General features: G+C 65.6%; 1 protein-coding gene across 18 annotated transcripts in view; it reads right to left on the bottom strand.

The window, feature by feature from the left end:
- NCOR2 (nuclear receptor corepressor 2) overlaps positions 1 to 22,586 on the bottom strand; it is a 163,425-nt gene that overhangs the window by 101,359 nt on the left and 39,480 nt on the right. For all 18 annotated transcript variants that reach the window (XM_062182215.1, XM_062182214.1, XM_062182221.1 and 15 more), the window contains exons 2-3: positions 8,969 to 9,185; positions 1,067 to 1,194 (exon numbers count right to left, since the gene is read on the bottom strand). In XM_062182215.1, coding sequence (XP_062038199.1) covers positions 1,067 to 1,194; positions 8,969 to 9,073 — 233 coding nt within the window. In that variant the 5' untranslated portion in view covers positions 9,074 to 9,185. The remainder of the gene's footprint in view (positions 1 to 1,066; positions 1,195 to 8,968; positions 9,186 to 22,586) is intronic.

The following is a 22,586-nucleotide window of genomic DNA, read 5'->3' as shown; positions in this document are numbered from 1 at the left end:
GCACCCCAACATCCCTTCTGCCACCACCCGGAGCATGGCTGGAAGCCAGAGGCTTTTCATTTAGACACAAGGCCGCTGCACTGGGCTGAATGGGGTCCCCAAACCCCAAGGGACCTGTCGATGGCACTGAGCTAAGCTGAGGTCACACTGGACCGGGGCGTGCTCAAAACCCCATGACCACTGTCCTCCTAAGAGCATGAGAACTGCGGCAGGGGAGGAGCCCTGTGCAAGAGTGCGAGTGCAGGGGTGCGGCCCCGGGAGCCGGCAGAGGCAGGAGCGGCCTCCCCCAGAGCCCCAGGAGGAAACAGAGCCCCGCTGATACTGCGGTTGCACACTCCTCGCCCCAGAACGGAGGGACGCGCCTGTCTGAGGTCCTGGGGGACAGCGGCCCCAGGAAACCACCCCAGGCCCCCGAGCGAGATCCCTGGGTCTCCCTGCACCTGCATCCGCTCCTGCCTGAGTGCCCTGGCCCCACCCACTCCCGGGGGACCCTTGGCGGTGGGCTCCCCACCAGGGCCCTAGGGTCTGTGGCACTGTGACGGTCCTGGTCTCGGGGCTCTAGTTCCCTTCCTTGACTCCACCTCAGCCTCAGCTGCCCCTCCCAGGAAATGGGCACACTCCTCTCCCCTAGCTGCCTCCAGCAGCTCCTGAGGAAGGGAGGAGAAAGGATGAGGCCAAAGGGCTCCGAATCTCAGCGCTGGCAGCCATGCTCCCCGCCAGGGCCTGCCCCCGGCTCCCCAACCTGGACGGGCAGGAAGCTGAGGGCCTCAGCCGGCAGCAGGAGAGCAGAGGACAACGGGAGGGAGGGCAGGGGCTCCTCGTGCCCGGGGCGTGCTCATGCCCCTCCCAGTCAGGACACGCACCTGCTCCCGCCCGTGTGGACACTCACCCTCTGCCCGGGCCCCTCAGGCACAGAGGCCCGTGGACAGTCCATGCTGGGAGCTCGGGCCACACAGCTCTTCCCTCGGGTCACGGTGGCCTAGGACAAGGCAAACGCCCCCACCTGCCGACCCCGCTCCCCCAGGCCCCGCGTGGCCCCGAGCCAGGAGGCGCCGCATCTGCTCACCGTTCATTCCCGGGCTGGAACTCGGACAGCAGGGAGGGCCTCCTCCTCTGGGGCTGGATGATGGAGCCGGGCGACAGGTGCGAGGCGTAGTCTCGCGGGCGGTGCTGGTACTCGAGCAGCCCGACATCCTGCAGACGCCGTGGGGCAGTGAGTGAGCGGGGCACGGGCACGGGCTGCCCGGGCACAGGCTTGACAAGACCCGGCACACACACCCTTGTCCTCCCCGGGCCCTTCCAGACCCGGTGGTCAGGGCGCGGCACTGGGGCCACTCCCCAGTAAGGACAGCACAGGCTGCCTGAGCCCCTCCCAGCCTCCCCGGGAGCCACTGCGGCCTCTGCAGCCGTGCCCAGTCTACAGGTGAAACAACTGAGCCTAGGGAGCTTCCATGGCCCGCCCACGGCCACAGACAGGTAAAGACCGGCGAACCTGCCCCAACCACTGCACACGCCTCCCAGGACCATGGCATCCAAGGACAGGACAGGCAGAGGCGAGGGCAGAAGCCGGCCCCCACTTCCCACCCTCCCACCTGCCACTGTCAACAGCGCAGGCCCCTCAGCCCCCGCAGCACCCTGGGAAAGCCAGCAGACTGGGGCAGACACACCAGCCACGTGTGTTCTCTGCACACAGACACGTGGGAGCACGCAGCAGAGGACCAGGGACAGCAAACGAGGCAGCCGCATGAGCACACCTTGCAGGGGAGGGGGGATGGACCACACAGCCTGTGGTCTGGAGAGACCAGGCCACATATGTAGCGCCCGGCTCGGGAGCCCCAGTCCCGCACCAGGACCGTGCACATGCGGGCGGTGGTCAGAGGAGGCAGGGAAGCCCCTCTGGGCAGACTCCAGCTTCTGGAGCTGTCCTCATGCTGGGCCTTGGCCTCGACCCCTCCTAGGAGGGCCCCAGGAGGAGTCAGAGCAGAGAGGACCCCACCCCAACGCTCCCCCCAGGAAGGAACTCTACCCAGGACCCCCCACCCTCGCAGGGCTGGCTGGACTTGGGGCCGAGCGCCACGCCCCGCCCTATTGCGTGGGTCTGACCCCCGCTGCAACAGCCCTGCACAAAGTCTCCCCCGCTGTTGGAACAATGGCAGAGTCAGTTTTTCTTTAATACATTCTCCATCATGCTCCAGGAGAAGCCAAACATCAACAAATTAGATGTTCCCCAATCGCCAAGTACACCGGATTTGAGAGGCGTTAAATGTTTCAAAAAAAGAAGAAAGAAACAACAAACAAGAAAGGAGGCGGACTTCACGCAAGATTAGTTCTGTCTGCCTAGAACACGCAGTCATACAGTGAGTGGCAATCGATTAGTGATGTCTGACACGGGTATGGCTCCACAGAGAACAGGACTGCAGGCGACAGCTTCTTCCTGGCATCTACTCGTAATTTCCCCAATTTTTTATAAAAATCGAGTCTTTTGGCCAGCGTTGCAGCTCAATAGGCTAATCCTCCACCTGCAGCGCCAGCACACCAGGTTCTAGTCCCGGTTGGGGTGCCGGATTCTGTCCCGGTTGCCCCTCTTCCAGGCCAGCTCTCTGCTGTAGCCCGGGAGTGCAGTGGAGGATGGCCCAAGTGCCTGGGCCCTGCACCCCATGGGAGACCAGGAGAAGCACCTGGCTCCTGGCTTCAGATCAGCGCGGCACACTGGCCATAGCGGCCATTGAGGGGTGAACCAACGGCAAAAAAGACCTTTCTCTCTGCCTCTCTCTCTCTCACTGTCCACTCTGCCTGTCAAAAAAAAAAAAAAAATCGAGTCTTTCTTTAGTTGTCTGGGTTTTCATTTTAAAGCCGTTATTTTTGCTAAGGGGATCAGAGAGGGCACGGGGTGGGTGTGTTAACGTATCTGTTTCAGGTCCTACATGACACAAAGGCGAGAGGCTGGGGGCCCGGGGGCAGCACAGCGTGAGTGAGGGGACCTCAGAAGCCGGACGCATTGTGGGGAGGGCGTCCCGAGCAGCTCGGCGTGGAAGCAATCAGCTGCAGACGGGGCCGGCGTGGAGATGCAGTGGGTCAGCCCCCACTCGCGAAGCCCACATCCCATATGGGCGCTGGACGGAGTCCCGGCTGCTCCACTTCCCATCCAGCTCCCTGCCAATGCACCTGGGAAGGCAGTGGAGGATGGCCCAGGTGCTAAGGTCCCTGTCACATGGGAGACCAGGGTGGAGTTCCAGGCTCCTGGCTTCGACCTGGCCCAGGCCTGCCTGTGCGGGTATTTGGGGAGTGAACCAGGGGATGGATGGTGTGTGTGTGTGTGTGTGTGTGTCTCCTCTCTCGTTCTTTGCTCTTTCAAATAAATAAATTTAAAAAGAAAAAAAGCTGTACGACTTCAGGCTGGGTCCCCGTTACTCAACTCCTCTGAGCCTCAGCTTCCTCGTCTCTGAAATGGGTGCCTGACCCAGATGGAAGGAGGCCCCCGAACCTCCCACACCAAGCCCCCTTCTCGCCCCGGGGGATTTGCCCAGAGACTGAGGGCAGGAAGGGAGGAGCCCTCCCCGTCCCAGCGTCCAGCATAAGACACCAGATGCTCGCGAGCCCACGCGCGGGAGAAGGAAGCAGGGGTGAGGAGGGGTGAGGAGGGGAGGGGAGGGGAGGGGAGGAGGCGCACACGCAGAGGTGTGAAAGGAAACCAGCGGGCCCTGCAGCTGCCGGAGCGACAGTCCCGTCCCCAGAGAGGCTCCCAGCACGGCGCCTTCCGCTGCCAGCCAGGCGGGGGAGGCACATGGCGCGGCCTCAGTTTCCCAGGTTCAGGAGCATCCGGGGGGGCCCGTACTGCGGGTGTCCACCTGGTCCCCACCCCAGGGCTTGATGCCGGTGTTGTGGGCTGAGTCCAGGACACTCCCCAGGGACGCCTGGAAGCTGTCCAGGACACAGCCAGACAGAAGCTGGCCAAGGTGGGCGCACGGCATCCCGGGAACCTGAATACGCCTGGGCTGGAAGCCCTCAGCCTCGTCTCAGGGCAGGTGACGGCGGCGGTAACGCACACATCGGCAGCGGCGACACCCGGCGCCTGTAAACCACCTACTGCGTGCACCTGCCGCGGAAGACTTCCTTTCTATTAATTAGTGGATCCTGCAGCACCCCGCGAGGCGGCTGCCATGGTAACCCCAGCATTGGAGGCATGGCGAGCTCACGTGGCAGGGAGGGCAGGTTCAGAGCCGGGAGCGGAGGCTAGGCAGCTTCCTGCGGGGGGACAGGCGGGGGCAAACCCAACCTGGGGCGGGGGAGAGTGGCCCGGCCTCTCCGCGTGTGTCCAGGGCCGCTGCACAAAGCCGGCGGGAGGCTGAGCATGCCCGGGCGGCACCACCCCGGCCTCCGTGGCCTTGGGAGCTGGAAACGGGGGCTGCCGGTCAGCAACGCCCTCAAAATCCTCAGGAGACCGTGGACAAGCTGCTTTCCGGGAGCAAGCCCAGAGGGTGCCTCCCCGGCCAGGCCCCGAGGGGCTGGGGCAGCTGGACCTGGGATGCTGGGTCTAGATTCTGGGTACGGATGAACAGGGGCTGGAAGGATTCTCCCTGTGGCTGGGCTGAGAGAGGGGTGCTCACCCCAGAAGGGGTCTGGAAAAGGCCTGGGGGCACGGGCGCAAAGGAAGAGCCCAGCCCTTCCCTGGACCTGGCCTCGTGGGTCCTCCCAGAATGATGGAGCTATTGCCACAAGCACGTCCACCTCTGGGCCTTTGCACATGCCACACCCTCAGCCTGGCGCCCGCCCTAGCCAGACGTCCATGAGCCTGGCCCTTCCTCTGCTTTTCGATGCCAACCCCAACGCTGGCTTCTCCGAGAGGCTTCCTCCCCAACACCCTCCCCGACCTCGGCTCTCTCCTCCTCCCCAACGCCCTCCCCGACCTCGGCTCTCTCCTCCTCCCCTGCCTCTGCTCCCCGACCTCGGCTCTCTCCTCCTCGCCTGCCTCTGCTCCCCGTGAGAACACGCTGATCTGTTTGTTCACTGCTACGCTCCCAGGGTTTAGAAGAGGACATGCGGTGCCTGCTAAGCACCTGCTGAACAAACGAATCTGCCCCGGTGCGAGGCTCCCAAACCATCCCTCACAGCCTCTCCAGGGCGCAGCCCAGCCTGGAGCTGCAGGAGGGGCCAGAGACCCCCCCCCACCAAGGGCCCTCAGGACAGAGTGGAGGCTCCGACTCTCGTCTCCCCTGCTGCAGGAGAGGCCCACGAGGCTGCTGCCCCAGCGACGAGAGCCCACGACCCCTCGGAGCTGCGCCTGCCTGCAGCGTCCATGAGCATGGCCCACACACGGGCTGCCGAGCTCGGTCCCGGCCAGTCCCTGCCTGGGCACAACAGCCTCTCCTCTCGGTTCGGGACAAAGGCAGTGAAGCAGGCTGGTCCCTTCCACGGAGAGCCAGGCAAACACCCGGGCAGGAGGCAGCAAACCAGGCCCAGGGCCGAAGCCAGGCGCAGTCCAGCGTCCAGTGCAACTGGCATGTGGCCACGCCCACCCGTGGCGGCTGAGACGGCGACGTCGTGGGCCGCGAGAGCGTTTTGCCGCCCCTGCCGTGGGCAAGCCCAAACCACACCCTTGGGGCCACTGGGAAAAGGACACCAGCAGCAGCACCAGCACCGTCCTCCCCAGCACTGCTCCAGGGCCAGCTACACCCAGCGCCCACTCCCTCCACCCCTGCACATGTCTCACGGCCTCCGAACCACCCCACCGGCTATGCTGACGGGGAAACTGAGGCATCATCGCACGCATGCAAGCAGTCTGATTCCAGAGCCATGCACTCAACTGCTCCTCTCTACTGAGAAACAGAGAGGTTAACTAACCCACCCAAAGCCACACAGCAGAAGGGTTGGTGCTGGGAGCTGGTCTCGGGGTCTCTTATTAACTGCGCTCATTCAGACCAGGGCCTGCAGGAGCTCAGCAGCGTCCAGGGGCCGAGAGGATTCAGGGGGCTGGGAGGTTGGGGGGAGAGGGTGCTGACAGCCTCGAGCTGGGCTACAGAGAAACCAGAAGGAGGCCGGGAGGGGAGGGGTGTGGGTCTCAGACACCAACAACTCTGCAGCATTTTGTTAGTGGACCCTTGGCCCCGGGGAACCCCAATCCCGTCCGAGAGGGAGCTGGGACCGTGGGCATGGGGAGGAGCAGGCTGGGACCCAGGGAGGGATGCACGCGGCGTGGGTGTGGCCGGGCTGGGTCATGGCCTGGGCTTCCCGAAGTCTGCAGGCGGTCCCTGCACTGCCCACCCAGAGCCCTGTCCTGAGCCCCACTCTGTCTCCTGTCACCCTGCTAGGAGGAAGGAAGTGACTCCCCGTGCTTACTGGGAACAGGGACCACCCCCCACTGCTCAGACCCACCCATGCCGCAGGTGGGCAAACGGAGGCCGCTCCTGGTCGTGCAGTGAGCAGCCAGCGTCGCCTGGCAAGATGGCATTGGCCAGGGACTCAGAACCACGCGGCAGCTCTCAGGCTGCGGAGCGGCACTTACAGAGCAGCTCCAGGCCAGAGGCGTGGCAGCCACGCCTGCGGGGAGCGCGTGTACAAGACGCGGGGCCTGAACCCCAGAGGCTCCCTTGTCTGAACCCCCCAGGGATTGTCTCCACCTCTGCGTGCAGCCAGGGCTCCTGCCTCCTCCCTGTCTGAGCCCCCCCAGGGATCATGCAGCCAGGGCTCCTGCCTCCTCCCTGTCCGAGCCCCCCAGGGATCATGCAGCCAGGGCTCCTGCCTCCTCCCTGTCTGAGCCCCCCCAGGGATCATGCAGCCAGGGCTCCTGCCTCCTCCCTGTCCGAGCCCCTCAGGGATCATGCAGCCAGGGCTCCTGCCTCGCCTCCTCCCTGTCCGAGCCCCCCAGGGATCATGCAGCCAGGGCTCCTGCCTCCTCCCTGTCCGAGCCCCCCAGGGATCATGCAGCCAGGGCTCCTGCCTCCTCCCTGTCTGAGCCCCCCAGGGATCATGCAGCCAGGGCTCCTGCCTCCTCCCTGTCCGAGCCCCCCAGGGATCATCTCCGCCCCTGCACACAGCGGGAGCTCTGGCCTCCTCCCTGTCCTCCCAAGGCTCAGGCCTCACAAAGGTGGCAGCTCGCAAGCCGCACCCTTGCCCAGCACAGGGGCCAGTGGGAAGCCCCAGGCGGTGGGGGCTGCTGTGGGCGTCCTCCACCCAACAGACCCCAGTGCGCGCCTCCTCCAGCCCTGGACACAGCCCAGGAGGACAAGAGCCCCTCCTCAGGTGCCCAGAACCGCGTCTCAGCCGCCTGAGTGGCAGGCGAGGGAGTCTGGGGCAGGCGCAGGGGAGCAGGCCTGGCAGCTGCCCACACAAACACACAGCACTCCGGCCTGCAGCTTCCCCTGCTCAGCCCTGACCTCAGCCTCTGGCCCGGAGAGGGCAGTGGCCGCTTGGTCCTGGCCTACCATGCCCTGCGTCACTAAGGGCCCAGCTGAGGAGGGGGCGGTGCCCACAGGCAACTGGTGACCCTGCATGCCGGGCGGAGGCTGGGCCAGGGCGCAGGGCAGGGGAAGACTGAGTCCGTGGGGCCACTGAAGGCTTCTCGGAGTCTGGAGAGGGAGTCGCTGCTGCCCCACTTTATGGATGACAAAACTGAGGCCCAGAGAGGCTAAGCCCCTCATCCGGCCTCCTCAGCCGCCCACTCTGGCACACCTGCCCTGCAGTAAACACCCCGTGACGAGCACTCGGGGTGACCACAGGGCTGACGAGGACGATACGTGACAACTGTGATGGCAATCCCACTGCGCTCGGACCTCGGCCCCGGGCACACAGGCACGTGGACAAGGAGCTCAGCACAGCTTCGGTGGAACCTGCTGGCTGCGACATAAGCTGAGCCTCGGTCGCCACGCGTGTACAGGGCAGGGGTGGGGGGCTGTTGCAGCTCCATTCAGGGTGAATTCCCCACACAGCGACCCCCGATGCTGGCACCTGCTGCAGGAGCCTCTGCAGAGCACCCTGAGCCCCCACACTCAGCCAGAGCGCCCTGGGCCCCCACACTCAGCCAGAGCGCCCCGGGCCCCCACGCTCAGCCAGAGCGCCCCGGGCCCCCACGCTCAGCAGCCAGAGCACCCTGGGCTCCCCAGGGCCAGGCCCCGGAGTTCACAAGCAAACAACTCGCTCACAGCCGAGGGCCTCCCACCCCACTTCCTCCCAGAGACTCACAGGGAGCGGCTGCACTGGCCACATGCTAAGCCAACACGCGTGCACACACACACGGAAAGGCCCTCCCACACCGCTTCCTCCAGGCATCTCACGGGAAGGGCTGATGCAGGACACACGCATACACACGCCCGCACACGCACGCGCACACACAGGCCAGCGGGGTCAGCGGCCGCCTCAGCCAGGCCTCCCCTCCCCGTGCTACGTAGCCAAGAGGTCAAACGGGGGAGAATCAGGGCTCAGAGCCCTTTGGCAAGTACCCAGGAACACGGCAAACAGTAGGAACTAAATATGCCAGCAGAGTGGACCCAGAGTGTTCCCCGCCCCCTCCCCTGGTCACACCACACAGCAAAGGTGAGGCAGGACACAGGGCCCCCGCTGGACAGCAGAGAAGGGCGCGAGCGAGGAGCCAGCGGGCACCACCCTGGGCCCCAGGTCAGCAGTCAGGACACGGCACGGCCTGGGCCTCAGCGCCTTAGGAGGATGTGACTGGAGTCCCCGGGAAGCCACCACCATCCAAAACCCTGGGGGAACCAGGCGTATACAACAGGCGCTCCACACTTGTGTGTGACCTCAAGAAGGAGCCAGCCGCAGCCTCTATCGTCCCAGCTTTAAAATGGGAGGAAGGAGACGTGACCACGTGCTCCTGGGCCTGGGAAAGGCCCTGAGACACCAGCAGCCTGTGGGGAGGCTTCCCACGTCGGAGCCACGGCAGCCACGTCCCAAGGAGAGGAACCCAGAGGAGGGAAGAAGGCCCGGGGGTGGCCCCAGGCACACACACGCACCCCCTTACCGTGTGGGGCCGGGCGATCTGCACCGGGTAGGAGATGCCGTGGGGTGGGTAGCGGGGCTCCGTGGCCCTCCACGTCTGTGCCACAGGCTGCGTGGACCCTGACATGGCGACGGGGATCCAGGGGTGGGGACTCGAGGCCCCGATGAACTCTCAATCACCAGCAAGGACTAAACGCCAGTCCTCGGCATCTGCTCCCACACCGCCGCACCACGGACACCTGTGGAAAGAACAGAAAAAACAAGATCAGTCCTGGGGCCGCAGGCTCCTCCCAAGCCCCCAGGGAGCGCCCCACGTCAGAGCCTGCCTGGACTCACTTCCCTCCATGGGCGCCTGCTCACCAACAGCACAGAGAGACAGGCTGCGGCCTTGGAGAGCAGGCCAGCAGAGGCCACCCGAGCCACATGGCCCCTGCCCAGCAGGCATGGGAACCCCGACGCGGTGGGGGCCCCCTCCAGATGGCACCCAAGCCCCCCTGGAGCACCCACCCTCCCTGCTACCACGGCTTCCAGGGCTTTCCGAGCCTCAGGACAAAAGTCTCCGACAGCACCTGCCGGCTCGGACATGGGTACTCGGCCGGTCCCGAGAGGCAGGGCCAGCAGGGGAGGCGCACACAAGTGACCTGGGCGGTGGCAGCCAGGACCAGTGCAGGCACAGGTCACAGCATGACCCCAAGCAAGGCCAGGCCGCGTGGGCCTCCCTGTTACCCTCAGCAGGAAGATGACGTAATCGCTGGCGTGGGATGGATCAGACACGGGGTTGGCCCAGCGGCCAGCCACAGGCGGAGGGATCAGGACACCGAGGGCCACACACGGAAGCAGCTGAGGGCAGGACAAGAGCTGGGGCAGGGAGGGAGGGCCCCAATCAGCTCCCCGGGGCACACAAAGCTGCCTCGCAGGGAGAGGAGCACCCACGGCCACACTGGGCAGAGTTGCAAGCTGTGGTCCACTGGTTTCACGGTGGAAGACCCCGAAGGAGGGAGGGCTCAAGACCCTCTAGGCCCCCACAGCCCTCCTCCTGGGCCTCTGCTCCAGGGGCCACACTGGCCCCGTCCCCTCCCTCCCCCAACTCTGGAAAGGTGTGAGTACAGGGGGCCCTGCCACCTGCAGACTCCTCGCCACCCCCCACGTCCCTGCCCCCAGAGCCCAGCACCTGGACATGGCCATCAGAGAAGAAGGCCGGGGGCGGGGGTAAGGAGGGGACCAGAAGGCTCCCCAGCTCCCCGCAACAGCATCACGATGCCCCCGCCCTGAGCTGGGCACTGCCCACTCCCGGGGTGGGCGTCCTGGTCATCGGCCGGCCAGAGAGCACCTCGGCGATGCTGGGTGGCAGGAGTAAGAGGTGGTGGCCCCAGGGCTGTGGCCGTGTCCATTCCCCCCTCCTAGTGCACACCTGACTTTGCTTTCCTCCCCAGGCTCCAGGACAGTCACATGATCCTGGCCTGGCCAATCAGCTTCCCATTCCCCACCCCCGGGCCAGCAACTGGTTAGGAGGAGAGCATGTGACCCAACGGGAGCCAATGAGAGTCTGTCTTGAGGCTTCTGCTGGCAGCACCAGGAACCAGGCGCTCTCTGCTGGGAGCCTGCCCAAGAGCAGTGCCAGCCGGCGGGAAGGCAGAGCTAACGGGTGCACGGGGAGCGCCATCTGTGCCGACGCCAGCCTGGCTGCAGGCAGATCAAAGCCTGCTCACGGCACTTGGGGCTGGGCACTGCTGCCAGTGATCTGGCCCCACCAGCCAAAGCTGGGTTTCTGTCACTTGCCACCCGGAGCCCTGACTCCCACGTGCACCTTCCAACGCCAGCAGGCTAAGGACCTAGGAGCACTGCAGGAAGCAGCCACGGGGACACAGTGGTTGGGGCACAGGTTCTAGCTCCCCCGGCGTGGCTCTGGGCCTGGCTGGCCTCCCGCCCCCCAGGGAGGCCACTGCCCACTCAAAGGGGTCCCCGCTCTGTGTCCTCGCTAGGCGGTTGGGGACCAGGTGACTGGAGGCTTCCTTCACGCAACTCAACCTCCCTCTGCCCAACCTCCACTCCCTAGAACCTGATACAATCTTGCCAAATCAAAAAAAAGGAAACAGTTTGGCAGATCCTTAAAATCTTAAAACACAGTTACCACCGACCCCAACAATTCCACTCCTAGGCAGAGACCCAGAGGACCTGAAAACAGGGTACAAACAGAATACCCCCGGAAGTTCGGCACCGCACTGCTCCCGGCAGCCAGGGAACTGTCACTCAGCCACAGAGGGAACCCAAAAGCAGGCGCGCCTGGGAAACGAGCCGCAGGGACGCCAAGCACGGCTCCCCGGAGTGCTCCGTCCACAGCAGGAACGCGCACGGGGCAGAAGGTGGGGTCCTGGCTGCCGGGGCGGGTGAGGGAGCGGCAGGGAGACCAACAGTGATGGAAACGTGCAGAGGGTGCACCACACGGGGACGGAGAGAGAATGAAGCTTCGACTCTTCATGATCAAGGTGGGGCAGGAATGCAGAGGGGAAACCGCGGGGTGACCTCCTCATAGGCGGGGTGCCAGAGGCCAAGGGCACTGGGCCGAGCCCTGAGGGTGGGGTCCAGCAGGAGGGATGGGGTGCAGGCTGAGGACGGGGGTGCTGTCGTCTAGGGGTGCAGTCTGGGCCAGCGCTCCTCCCCCGCAGACCAGCCAGCACCCAAGCCCGGCCCCAGCTCAGGTGCTGGCGGCTTGAAGTGACCGAGGCAGGGCCAGGCCCCAGACAGACGAGCGCCAGTGACCACCGAGAGTGAAGGCTGGGGACTCTGGAACCTGAGTCCACCCCAGCCCCGGGGCAGCGGGAGACAGCCAGGGAGGAGGGAGGGGAGGCGCTCCAGGCACAGGATACTCCTGAACCAGCACCCAGAGGCGAGACCAGGAGGCCCCTCCGAGAGGCCTGCTCAGGGGAGTGGGGGCAGGGCAAGGGCCATGGTGTGGCCAGGTCTTGCTCCCAGAGCCACGGAAGCGGGGTGACGGGGACAGCAAGGGGCAGAGGGCTCTACAAGCAGGCACTGTGGGGAGAAGAGGGAGAGGGCGCGCGCGGGATCCGGAAGCGGCAGAGGCAGGAATGCCGGGCAGGTGCCGACTGCAGCTCCGAGCCTCAGCTGCGGACTGGCGCCTGGAGATTGGACCCCGGCCCAAGTGAGGTGTCTCGTGAACAGCAGGTGCCGACGCAGCAAGGCCGGGAAGACCGCATTCCCGTGAGGGTGAGGAGACTGGTGCCCAGCCAGCCTCTGCAAAGTCAAGCCACAAACCACGGCACCAGAGCGCCCCGCCGCCCCCGAGTCACATGATGGCCGCTGCCCACAGTGAGGGGTCTCCCAGCCACAGCCCAAGGTGACCGTCTGGCCACCCCACAGCCCTCCCCAAGGCTGGCTCCCAGTGTCCTTGTGTGCCTTGCTTCTAGCTGCACCTTGGGGTCTCCCGCTGCGCCTGGCGCACAGTAGGCACTCAGTGCACGCATTGTCCATCAGAGGCACAGGCCAGCAACCACCACACCTGCCTCCGCCCGCTCTGCCCCACCTGGGAGCCCTGGGAGCTTTATCAGGTCCTCCGGCTCCACCTTCCTCCCCCGCTCCCGCAGGCCAGCCAGGGCCATGGCGCTTGGACACACTCCACAGATCTCCGTGTCACCAGCAGCGGTCTGGGTCGGGGGAGGTGGAATTCCACGGGGAGCGGCGGGTGGGGGCCTCGGCGCATTCAGCCTGCACTGCCAGGACACGGAAGGCAGCGGAGCCGTCTGCAGCAAACGTGCCTGAAATTTCCTCGGAACTAATGGGCACTGACATTGAACTTGTGGCAGGTGGGAGAGCCGCAGAATTAACAATCAGCCTGCCAGGCAGGGCGAGCACGCTGCACCTGCACGCTCAACAGAGCCCTCCCAGGGTGGGAGCGCCACAGCCCCTGGAGGTGCCAGGCACACAGGAGGCACCCCATCACCACGCACTGGGTGGCTGCACCCAACAGGACTCTCGTGTCCTGGTTCCCAAGGCAGTGCTCCCTTGGAAGACCCCAGGGGTGACCTCGTGGCCGCTCTGGCTTCTCACGGCTCCTGCATCCCTCGGTGTCCCTCACAGCTCCCGCCTCTGCCTGGGCCCCTGGGGCTGTGCCTCTGTGTCCTCCCGTCCGCTAATGACACTGGGCGGGCCTGTGGGTGCAGAGCCCACCGTAACCCAGGCTGACCCCCCGGGAGAGGATACCTGCAAAGCCCCTTCCAAGGCAGGCCCCATTCACAGGGCAAACTCAAGTCCACTGCAGGTGCGCCGGACAAAGACCACTGTGAACGCCTGTTTTGCTGTGTTCATGGCTGTGCCCCCAGGGCCTGGCCCCTCGTATGCATCCCACCCCATTCACTCCCCAGGAGCACCACAGGCTGCCGGGCCCAGGACAGGGCAACACAGCAGCCCCCAGAGAGCCCTGCAGGCACAGGCCTGATTCCCCGCCCCCAGGGGTCAGCTCCCAATGCCCTCGCCTGCCTGGCTCCAGACTCAGAGGTAGAAACCGTCCTGGGGTGGAAGTCAAGACGCTGCAGTAATGCCAGCTGTGGCCTCTGGGCCGTGACACCTCGCGATGTCAACGTTCAGCACTGTAAACACCGGGGAAGCCACCAGGTGCTGGATGGCCACCCTCAGCAGGGACTCCGGGTGCCCAGCAGACGCACAAAGCTTGGCTCTCCAGAGTCCCAGGACACAAAGTACCCCTGGGGCATGGCCGGTATGCGCTGCAGCCAGCTGGGCCCGAAGGAGCCCCCACAGGGACACAGGCAGGGTGCAGAACGCCTCCTGCCCGCCATGGCTTGTCCCTGTGTCCACCGCGATTTCCAAGTGTTGACTGTGTGACAGGTGCAGGGACGAGAGTAACAGACCCCGATTCCTGCCCTCACAAAGCTAACATTCCAGCAGGCGAGACGGGAGTGGTCATGGGGTGTTAGAGGGCGCCAGTGCTGCAGGGAGAAGTCGAACTGGGGAAGGGCGGGCCAGGGGTGGGGGGTGCAACTTCAGAACAGGTGGTCAGGGCAGCCTCCCTGGAAGAAGCTGTTGATGCCAAGATGTGGGAGAGAAGAGGCAATGGTACAGGTATCAGGAACAGGGTTCCAGGCAGGGGGACCAGCAGGTGGGACTGCGCCCAGTGTGGGGAGACCATGACAGTGAGGGGAGGGAACAGAGGCTGAGGGGCCCAGGCCCGTGAGCTCCTGGGGAGTCACTCCGAGGGAGTGGGACAGTCACAGCGCGTGCACTCTGAGCAGGGCTGGCCTGGGCAGTCTCCTGTGCCAAGCCCACCTCTGGGTCTCTGTTAAAAGGAAACCTGAGCTGTGCACAGGCCGCCGTGGGAGCCACGAGTGAAAGGGCCCTCTGTGACCACCATGTGAGCAAAGCCAGCAGCTCCAGGGCCTGGGGACGTGGCTTCACGAGGCTCAGAGCGCGGGCTCACTGGCCCCAGGTGTCACAGCCAGTCTGCCACTAGGCTCGAGTCCGGCCCCCCACGCCCCAGGCCCCAGCTGGAGCCGGCGGACGGGAAGTGGCGCTGGCTGCAGCCAGCGGAGGAGGCCTCCGTGCGTTTCCGACGTAACCGGTCCATTTGTGCTTGCTGGGCTGCTGCCAGCCGGGCCCGCCAGCGAGGTCTGCTCAGAATCGCTTCCTCCCCGGCTCCTTCTTCTCCATTGAGTTTTGCAAACAAGAGAGCTGAACCGCAGCCCAGCAAACCCTTCCTGCTCTGCGGGTTCCCGGCTGCTGCCCCAGGGCGGCCCCTCTGCTGGCTCCTCCTCGCTAAGTGCTGGGCGCCCCCGGGGTGGTTTCCATTCCATGCAGCTCCCCATCTGGCCTTGCTTCCCGGCAGCCGCAGGGGGTGAGGGGGAGGGGCGGAGGAAGGGCTCCACCCCTCATGGGGGTCTCAGCCAGTGTCAGAGGCTGCAGTCTGAGTGGGGGCTGTGACTGCCCGACTGAACCAACAGCCCGGAACTAAAGAAACCCAAAACACAGCCCCGACCTCCCACCCAGGGACAGCGACCTCCCGCCCAGGGACAGCGGCCAGGCACAAAGAACGCACACTGGGTGACCACGGTCTGGAGCTGGCTCCCTGCATCCACGCACACTGAGTGGGGTGGCAGGCAGCAGCTGTGGTGGGGGGAGCAGCACAGGGGTTCACCACCGTTAGAAATTTTAAAAGCCCACCCCACCCCCCACCTCACACCTCCTCCAGAAAGGCCTCTTGATTGCTAGCCACGGGCTTAGTTGAACCAATGTTGTTCTGTGGTGACCCCAAATGCCCGGGCTGTCTCCTGATAGACACCCAGCACTCAGGGGACCCTCCCAGCCCCCTGGGGTATGGCCAGGAAGGTCCCATCCCCTGGCTTGCCACGACCTCAAGGAACCATCGGAGGGCCAGTCCGGAGAGGCTGCCCGCTCTCTCCCTCTGCCCACCAGCCTGCCGTCGCCCCCAGAGGCTCCCAGACCCGGGTGGGAAGGAGGCGACCCCTCAGGTTCCCAACATCTGGCCCACACACCCTCAGCTGCTGGAACACCGCCCCTCCTCCACCACAGGCCCGGAGGACGACTTTCCCAGGAATTTATGGGGTCGCCCCCGTATTCCAGGGCAGATCTCTGGGGGACATCAGTCACATGTGAAGACGGACAAATGACGCTGCTGCTAAGAATAGCTACGCCCCCGGCCTGGCCGCAGCCCACCCACTCAACAACGCCCACCCCCACCCCGGGCAACCGTCCAGGCCAGACTCCACGGAGCCTCCCTCCCCAGCCCAGCTGCTCAGCCCTGAGGCCACCCAGACACCCCGGCCAAGGGGGAAGGCCCCACCAGCCCTGCCTGTCGCTCAAAGGTGGGCTCATCTGGGCCAGGCAAGCACCCCCGGCGCTGACCACTAAGTGGCCAGAACGCCTGTGGCCATGGCGGCTACCGAGGGCCAGGGGCCCGGGGCAGCAAACACGCAGTGTCCACCTGGGCCCGAAGCACCCGCCTGTGGCCGGAACAAGGTTATGAACCAGGCCGGGCAGAAGCAGGGTGTGGACAGAAAGGGACCCACAAACCTCCTGGGACAAAAGGGGGCCAGGCGGGACCTGTGCCAAGGAGGGAACTGTGTGTGAAAGGGCACAGGCCCCTTAGGCAGGGGCTGGCTGAGCTGAGCCAGAGCGCAGGGGTGTGACCCAGAACACATGAAGCTGGCAGGCCGCGTGCGGAGAGCCCTCCTAACACCTTGGGAAGACACTGAGCACACGCGCCACCCCCCCCCATAAGTCAGCGTGGCCCCCACAGCTCACGACATGCAGTCCTAGAAGCCACAGGAGGTGGCCCAGTAACGTGTGGAGGCGGGGGTGGGCAGGAAAGGCTTGGAGGTGGACCCAAGAGGCTCCCAGGTACCAGCGGGTGAGGGGCTGGGCCCGCGGACCCCCCTCTACCGCCACAGGACACAGCCAGGCAGACTCCATCTCAACACATGAGGCAAACCAGCCGAGGCGACACGGCAACCCCTGCACGCCTGCCGACGGCTGCTCCCTGGAATCTGGGGGAGGCTGACCCTGCCCTCCAGGTCTGGCCACTCAGGGCCAGTCCAAGGCCATGGTGATTGCTTTAGGGAGGGCCTCCGCTCTCGAGCCAGGCAGTGAGACTCCTCCTAGGGCTTCCGCTGGAGCCTCGGGACAGCAAGCTTTCCTTCCACTGGATGACAGGCCTCTGGCTACCCAGGACTGGATGGGGACAGTGCCTGGATCCAACTGTGCCTGAAGCCTCCCCTGAGGTTTGGTTTGGCTTGGTTTACTGGAAGCTTCCTGCTATAAACGTAAGAGGACGGGGGGGGGGGGGGGGGGGGGCGGGGGGGTCTGCCCATTGCAGCCAAGCATCCTCTCCCACCAAAATCCCACGCTCTCCTCCCCCTCCCAGCCCCTCACCTTGCAGGTGGGGAGAGCTCCAAAGCCAGCCAGCGGGAGACAGGCCTGCCTGCCTCCTGCCCTGGGGGCAGAGGCACGCCACCCAGCCCAGCCTGAGCCTGCAGCCACTCTAACGGGGCAGAGCTAGGCAGATAAGGGCAGCCAGCTTGGCCTAGCCAGCTCCGGCCAGATCTGGGTCACTCCTGGGCGGCAGTCACACCCCGCCCACGGCGCCCCCAGCGGTAACCGGAGCCCCAGCCGGGGCTTCTGGAGGAACATCCCGATCTCAATCGCTCTGTCCCCGGGACATCTGCTACCAGGGCCACAGAGCCCAGTGCCTGCTGTGATAAACAGAGCCCAGGCCAGAAGAAAGGGGCATTGTCTGCAGCCCGAGGCCCCAGGGGCCAGACCCTGCACGGCCTCTGCCTCCTGGACTGTAAAATGGGCGGCCATCCCTGGCCTGAGGATGGCCAAGGCCTGCCCCTGCTCTCCCCTGCTGGCCCTGCTGGTGTGGGTGGGCCCCCCTCAGTCCCCTCCCCACAGCCCTGGGCCTGTTTCTGCTCCCATTCCACAGCCTGAGCTCTGCCCACAGGCAGGGACAGGAAGATTAGCAGTGCTGTTTCCTGCCCCTGGGTCCCGAGCAACCCCAGAGCCAACAGATCCAGGGCAGGTGCCTCACAGCACGGCCACAGCCAGTGGTGGCCACAGCCAAGGCCAGTGGTCACTGCAGCACTCGCGAGCATCTGCACATGTGACCACCACACCCATGTGACAGGCTCCACTATTATCCCCATTCCCCAGGCAGAGAGACTGAGGTACACGCAGGCTGATCAGTCACTTGCCTGAGGTCACAGAGCTCCAAAGTGGCCCAGCCTGGAGGCAAACCCAGGAGAGTCCCCTCCACTGCCCACTTCAAACTGTAGCCGGCGACCTGTCAGGCTGCAGGGACCCCCGCCTCCCCACCAGCCAGAACCAGGCACCACGGGTCCCTGCTCCTGGGACCAGGCCCAGCCTGCAGCGGGAGGTGGCCCCAGGCAGGGCACAAGGGCTGCGCCATCCCCATGGCCTCTGGGTCAGGCCCTGGGGCCGCTGCCCCCAGGCTCTGCCACCCCTCTCACCAGGGGCCTGGTTCCAGTCCTGTCCCTTCACTCTCCCTCTCCTCAAGCCCCAAGCCTAGGAACCACGAATGCAAGAGCCACGCCTGCTGTGACCCCAGAGTGCCCGCACCCCGCACACAGGAGGCGCTAAGGGCTTGTTGAATCCATGAGCATGCCAAGGGCAGAACCGCAGGCGGCTCAGAGACGGTTCGGCAAACAGAAACACGCGAGGGACCCGGCAGGGCCTCTCACCGCCAGCCTGCGCCAGCAGGTTCATCACAGGTGGCCGCACATCCCCAGACATCGGGTGACGACCCCACATCAGCAACACACCAAGTCCCCAGACCCTCGTCCCTGGGAGCCACAATGCCAGGCCACCCACGGCTGGGGCCTGGACGGCTCTGTGCGCCTCAGCTCCCAAGGTCCCGAGTGCAGAGCCAGGCGTGTGGGGAGAGGCATCTGCAGCCTCTACCTCCCGGGTGCCCGGAGGCAGGACAGCCAGCAGCAGGTAACAAGCAGGCTTCTGGGGGCACCAGGCCTCGCCGGCTGGTGGCCACACAGTCCAGGCTCGGCCCTGGCTTCCACGCAGCCATCCCCTCCGCCTCGCCCAAGGACCCTGGTCATGGGCTTTCGTTAGGGTCCATCTGTGTAAGCCAAGATGACATCATCTAAAGTGCACCTGCCCCGCGTACAGGCACATGGACGGGGCCCGCATCAGGAGAACACGCTCATGGCTTTGGGGGCCACCGTCCACCCCACTGCGCCAGACCCGGCCTTTCCTGTGGTCACTCAACCAGAGTGCTCAACCGCTGCCCAGCCCCGCAGCCGGGCCCTGGCAGTACCCAGCATGCAGAGGGGGAAACAGACAAGGGAGCCGAGCCACACGCCAAGGGGCCTTCTGAGCGGACCCGGCAGCCAAGGCCTTCCTCCAGCCTCCGGGAAGCCAGAGGCTCCCACGCCCACGGCGATGACTCACCCCCACTTCCCAGGCCAAGAGGCGGCTCAGAGCTGTTCCTAGGGAGGAGGGAAGGACAGACAAACAGGGGTCCGGGACCACCCCCCAAGGCCTCTGTGATTCGCTCCACTGCCAAATGGGAAGCCCCCTCGAGAGACAAGGAGAGACAGGAAGGCAGCAGCACGGCCCAGCCGGCACCAGCTCTCTGGTCGTTAGCACACAGCTGCCACCCAGCTCGGACCCTGGCAGAAAGGGCCTATTGTGACATCACAGGCCGGGAATTCTGTGATTAGCCAGGGAAGGGGGACAAAGGACCCAGTGTCATGCAAATAGGAGGGGCAGCCCCTCCTGGAGAGGTGGGCACCTCTAGGCCTCTGACCTGCACTGCAGCCACGCCCCCCGGGGGTCAGAGAGGGGCCTCAGTGGGTGAAGCGAGGCAAGCTCCTGTGAGCTCCCAGCAGGAGAACCAGACCACACAGAAGTACCCCGGCCCGCTGGGACCCCAGCACGCTGCCGCGTGTCTGTGGGCATGCTGCCGACCCTCTCTGCGCCCAGGCCGGGGGGCTGTGGGAGAGACACAGAAACTGGCCAGAGGTGTGCAGGACGCCCCAGCCATGCAGTCGGCACCTCCCCCACACCTGACCCTATCTGGGAGGCCAGGACGCCCTAGGATGGCCATGGATACTCAGTAAACACACAGCAAACACAGGACATCTCCGGAGGGCCTGTCTGAGGCCCTGCCCCCACCCCGCAGGGCGGCAGTGCCCACGAATTCCAGGGTGGGACTTTGTGGTGGGGGAGAGGCCCAGGCCCTTGGGGGACACTGAGCAGGCACAACCACTTATGGAGTGGCCACTGTCCCCCGGGGACACAGCAGTGACCACGATGGAGGACCTGGGCGGGGGTGCTGTGGTCAGCTCATCACCATGTGAGGGCATCAGAGGGGCCCCTGGAGGCGACTGGCGCCCTAGCAGGGGACCCCAGCGGGCTCTGCCTCCCACCTCACCGTGAGGACACCAGACGACGCCATCCACGAGCCGGTACACAGACCCTCAGCAGACCCCAGTCTGTGGCTCCCAGCCTCTGCCACTCGTGAGGTGCCCTGGGACAGCCACACCCACCACTGAACACGGGCACGTGGCAGATTCCAGGTGGTGAGCACCACTCCTGTCCAGGTGGAGCCCAGAGGCCTGCGGCTGCCGGGAGGGCAGCTCAGGGAAGGTGTTCTGAGCAGAGAGCACAGCCGATAACAAGGCCCTGAGGCAGGACCCCGAGACAAGGAGCAAAGAGGCTCCCGAGGGTGCACCGGCCCCCGCAGGCTCCCTCGGCAAAGCCCAAACCTGAGACCCTAAGCAGCAGCCGACAGCCCCCTCCCCACAAAGGCACACACATGCATACACACAACACACAGCCATGTGCACACACGCACACAGGCGTGCACACAACACATACCCCCACACACGTGCACCCACACTCACACGTGCATCTCCACCGACCACTCCCCTGTGGTGACAGAACTCCCCAGGAACAGCTCTGGGCGGGACCACCTGGCCGCCCGATTTGCTCAGGAATCCCCATGGCCCCCAGGTGTGAAGCAAGCCCTGCCTGGACCTCCCGGGCCACCTGAGCCCACGTCCAGCCCCAGGCCACCTGAGCCCCCCATCCCCCCATCACCTTGGCCGGACAGAAACCCATCCCTGGAGCTCGCGTGCTGGGGTGACACGGCCCACAGCAGGGAGAGCTCCTGCACCCCGGGGGCCTGCTCACCACCGGCTCACCACCCTCACCACCGGCACAGCCAGAGAACACGCCGAGAGGAAAGGGAGGGGTGGGCGTGGCGGGGGGCAGTCACAGAGGCTGAACTGGGACTTCCCTGGATGTCCCAGAGCCCAACCTGGCTACCCAAGACTCTGAGGAAGAGAGGTTGGCGGCTCTGGGTGGGCGCACCCAGGCCACGTGCCCAGGCCCCATCCCCGCCCCAGCCCGGCCCACATGTGGGGCAGGGAGGAGGCGGCACCTGCAGCTCCAGGCGAGTGGGGGACCTCCCTGAGCCCAGCTCCCGGACCTCAGCTTCCTCATCTGAGAGTGGGACCACCCAGCACCCTCCCTTCCCGGGGAGGATCACGGGGCAAACCGGCACAGGCACACTGGCGGTGGCCGCGGCAAACCCACAGGCACCAGGCCCACGCAGGCGCCATCTTCATGGCTCTGCAGGCTCCCCGAGCGCCTGAGGAGCTGCGGGACGGCACGCCATTCCAGGTAAGGGAGCAGAGGCCTGGAGGCCCAGAGCCACCAGTTGCAACCTGGGTGTGGCCCCTGCAGACCGACGCGCAGTGGGGAGACCCCAGGATACCATGGGCCAGTGGCAGGTCCCACTCACTGGGGACCACAGCCACGCCAGTGCCACCACAGCAGAGCCCTCGGGTCCACCGGGCCGCGTGAGTGCACACGTGTTCCCATGAGTGCACATGGGTTCCACATGCTCTGACATGCGACAGAGCCCTCGAGTCCACTCTGCCACGTGAGTGCACACGTGACCACGTGCTCTGCCATACAGCGGAGCTCTCAGGTCCACCTCGCCATGAGTGTTCCACACCTCGCCACATGAGTGCCCGCCCGTTCCACACGCTCTGTCACCCCTCCAGTCCACACAGGGCTGCTCATTGCAGGGACTCAGCCTGAACCCCCGCGCCCCACCGTAGGTCTGTCACCAGCACCACGCTAGGGGCAGGGCAAGGGCCGCAAGGCAGCTCCACGGCTGACCCGAGCAGACGCACATGGGGTCACAGCGCCGGGGCCTCTCCCAAGGTCCCTGGGGAGGCCCATCGGATAGCATGCAGCTGGCGTGGGAGCCTGGACACCCGGGGAAGTCCCCTCTGGCTCCTGCTCGCCCAAGAGGGGAGGCCCCAAGCCAGCCAGAGGCCCGGCATCCGGTGTCACTTACACTCACAGGACAGCTGCCACACCGGGCAAGCCCGCGGCCCCTCCCCCCTCCGCCCCCAGGACACACCGGGCAGAGTCGCGACTCCTGGCCCAGGGCCAGCAGGAGACGGGACAGCAGAGCCCCCTTGGGGGAGCTCTGAGGACCCAGGCCCAGCTGAAGACAGAGCCTGAGGCCCCTCCCCTCCCCTCCCTGGCTGTGGGCTCCTGTAAAGCGGAACTCTCTGCAGGGAAGAAGAGAAATGGCAGGAGACCGGGGTGAACTCAGACCTAAAGCCCGCCTGCCGTCTACACTGGGGAGCTGCGCACAGCAGCGCCGAGGGCCCCCAGAACCCCCATGCCCTGACACACACCTGCCGTCTACACTGGGGAGCTGCACACAGCAGCGCCGAGGGCCCCCAGCACCCCCATGCCCTGACACACACCTGCCGTCTACACTGGGGAGCTGCACACAGCAGCGCCGAGGGCCCCCCGGCACCCCCATGCCCTGACACACACCTGCCGTCTACACTGGGGAGCTGCGCACAGCAGCGCCAAGGGCCCCCAGCACCCCCATGCCCTGACACACACCTGCCATCTACACTGGGGAGCTGCACACAGCAGCGCCGAGGGCCCTCCAGTACCCCCCACCAGTGCCCTGACACACACCTGCCGTCTACGCTGGGGAGCTGCGCACAGCAGCACCGAGGGCCCCCCAGCACCTCCCCCAGCGCCCTGACACACACCTGCCGTCTACACATGGGGAGCTGCAC

This window comes from Lepus europaeus, chromosome 23, assembly GCF_033115175.1.
Source record: "Lepus europaeus isolate LE1 chromosome 23, mLepTim1.pri, whole genome shotgun sequence".
Lineage (NCBI taxonomy): Eukaryota > Metazoa > Chordata > Mammalia > Lagomorpha > Leporidae > Lepus > Lepus europaeus.
This window is presented reverse-complemented; position numbering and strand designations above follow the sequence as displayed.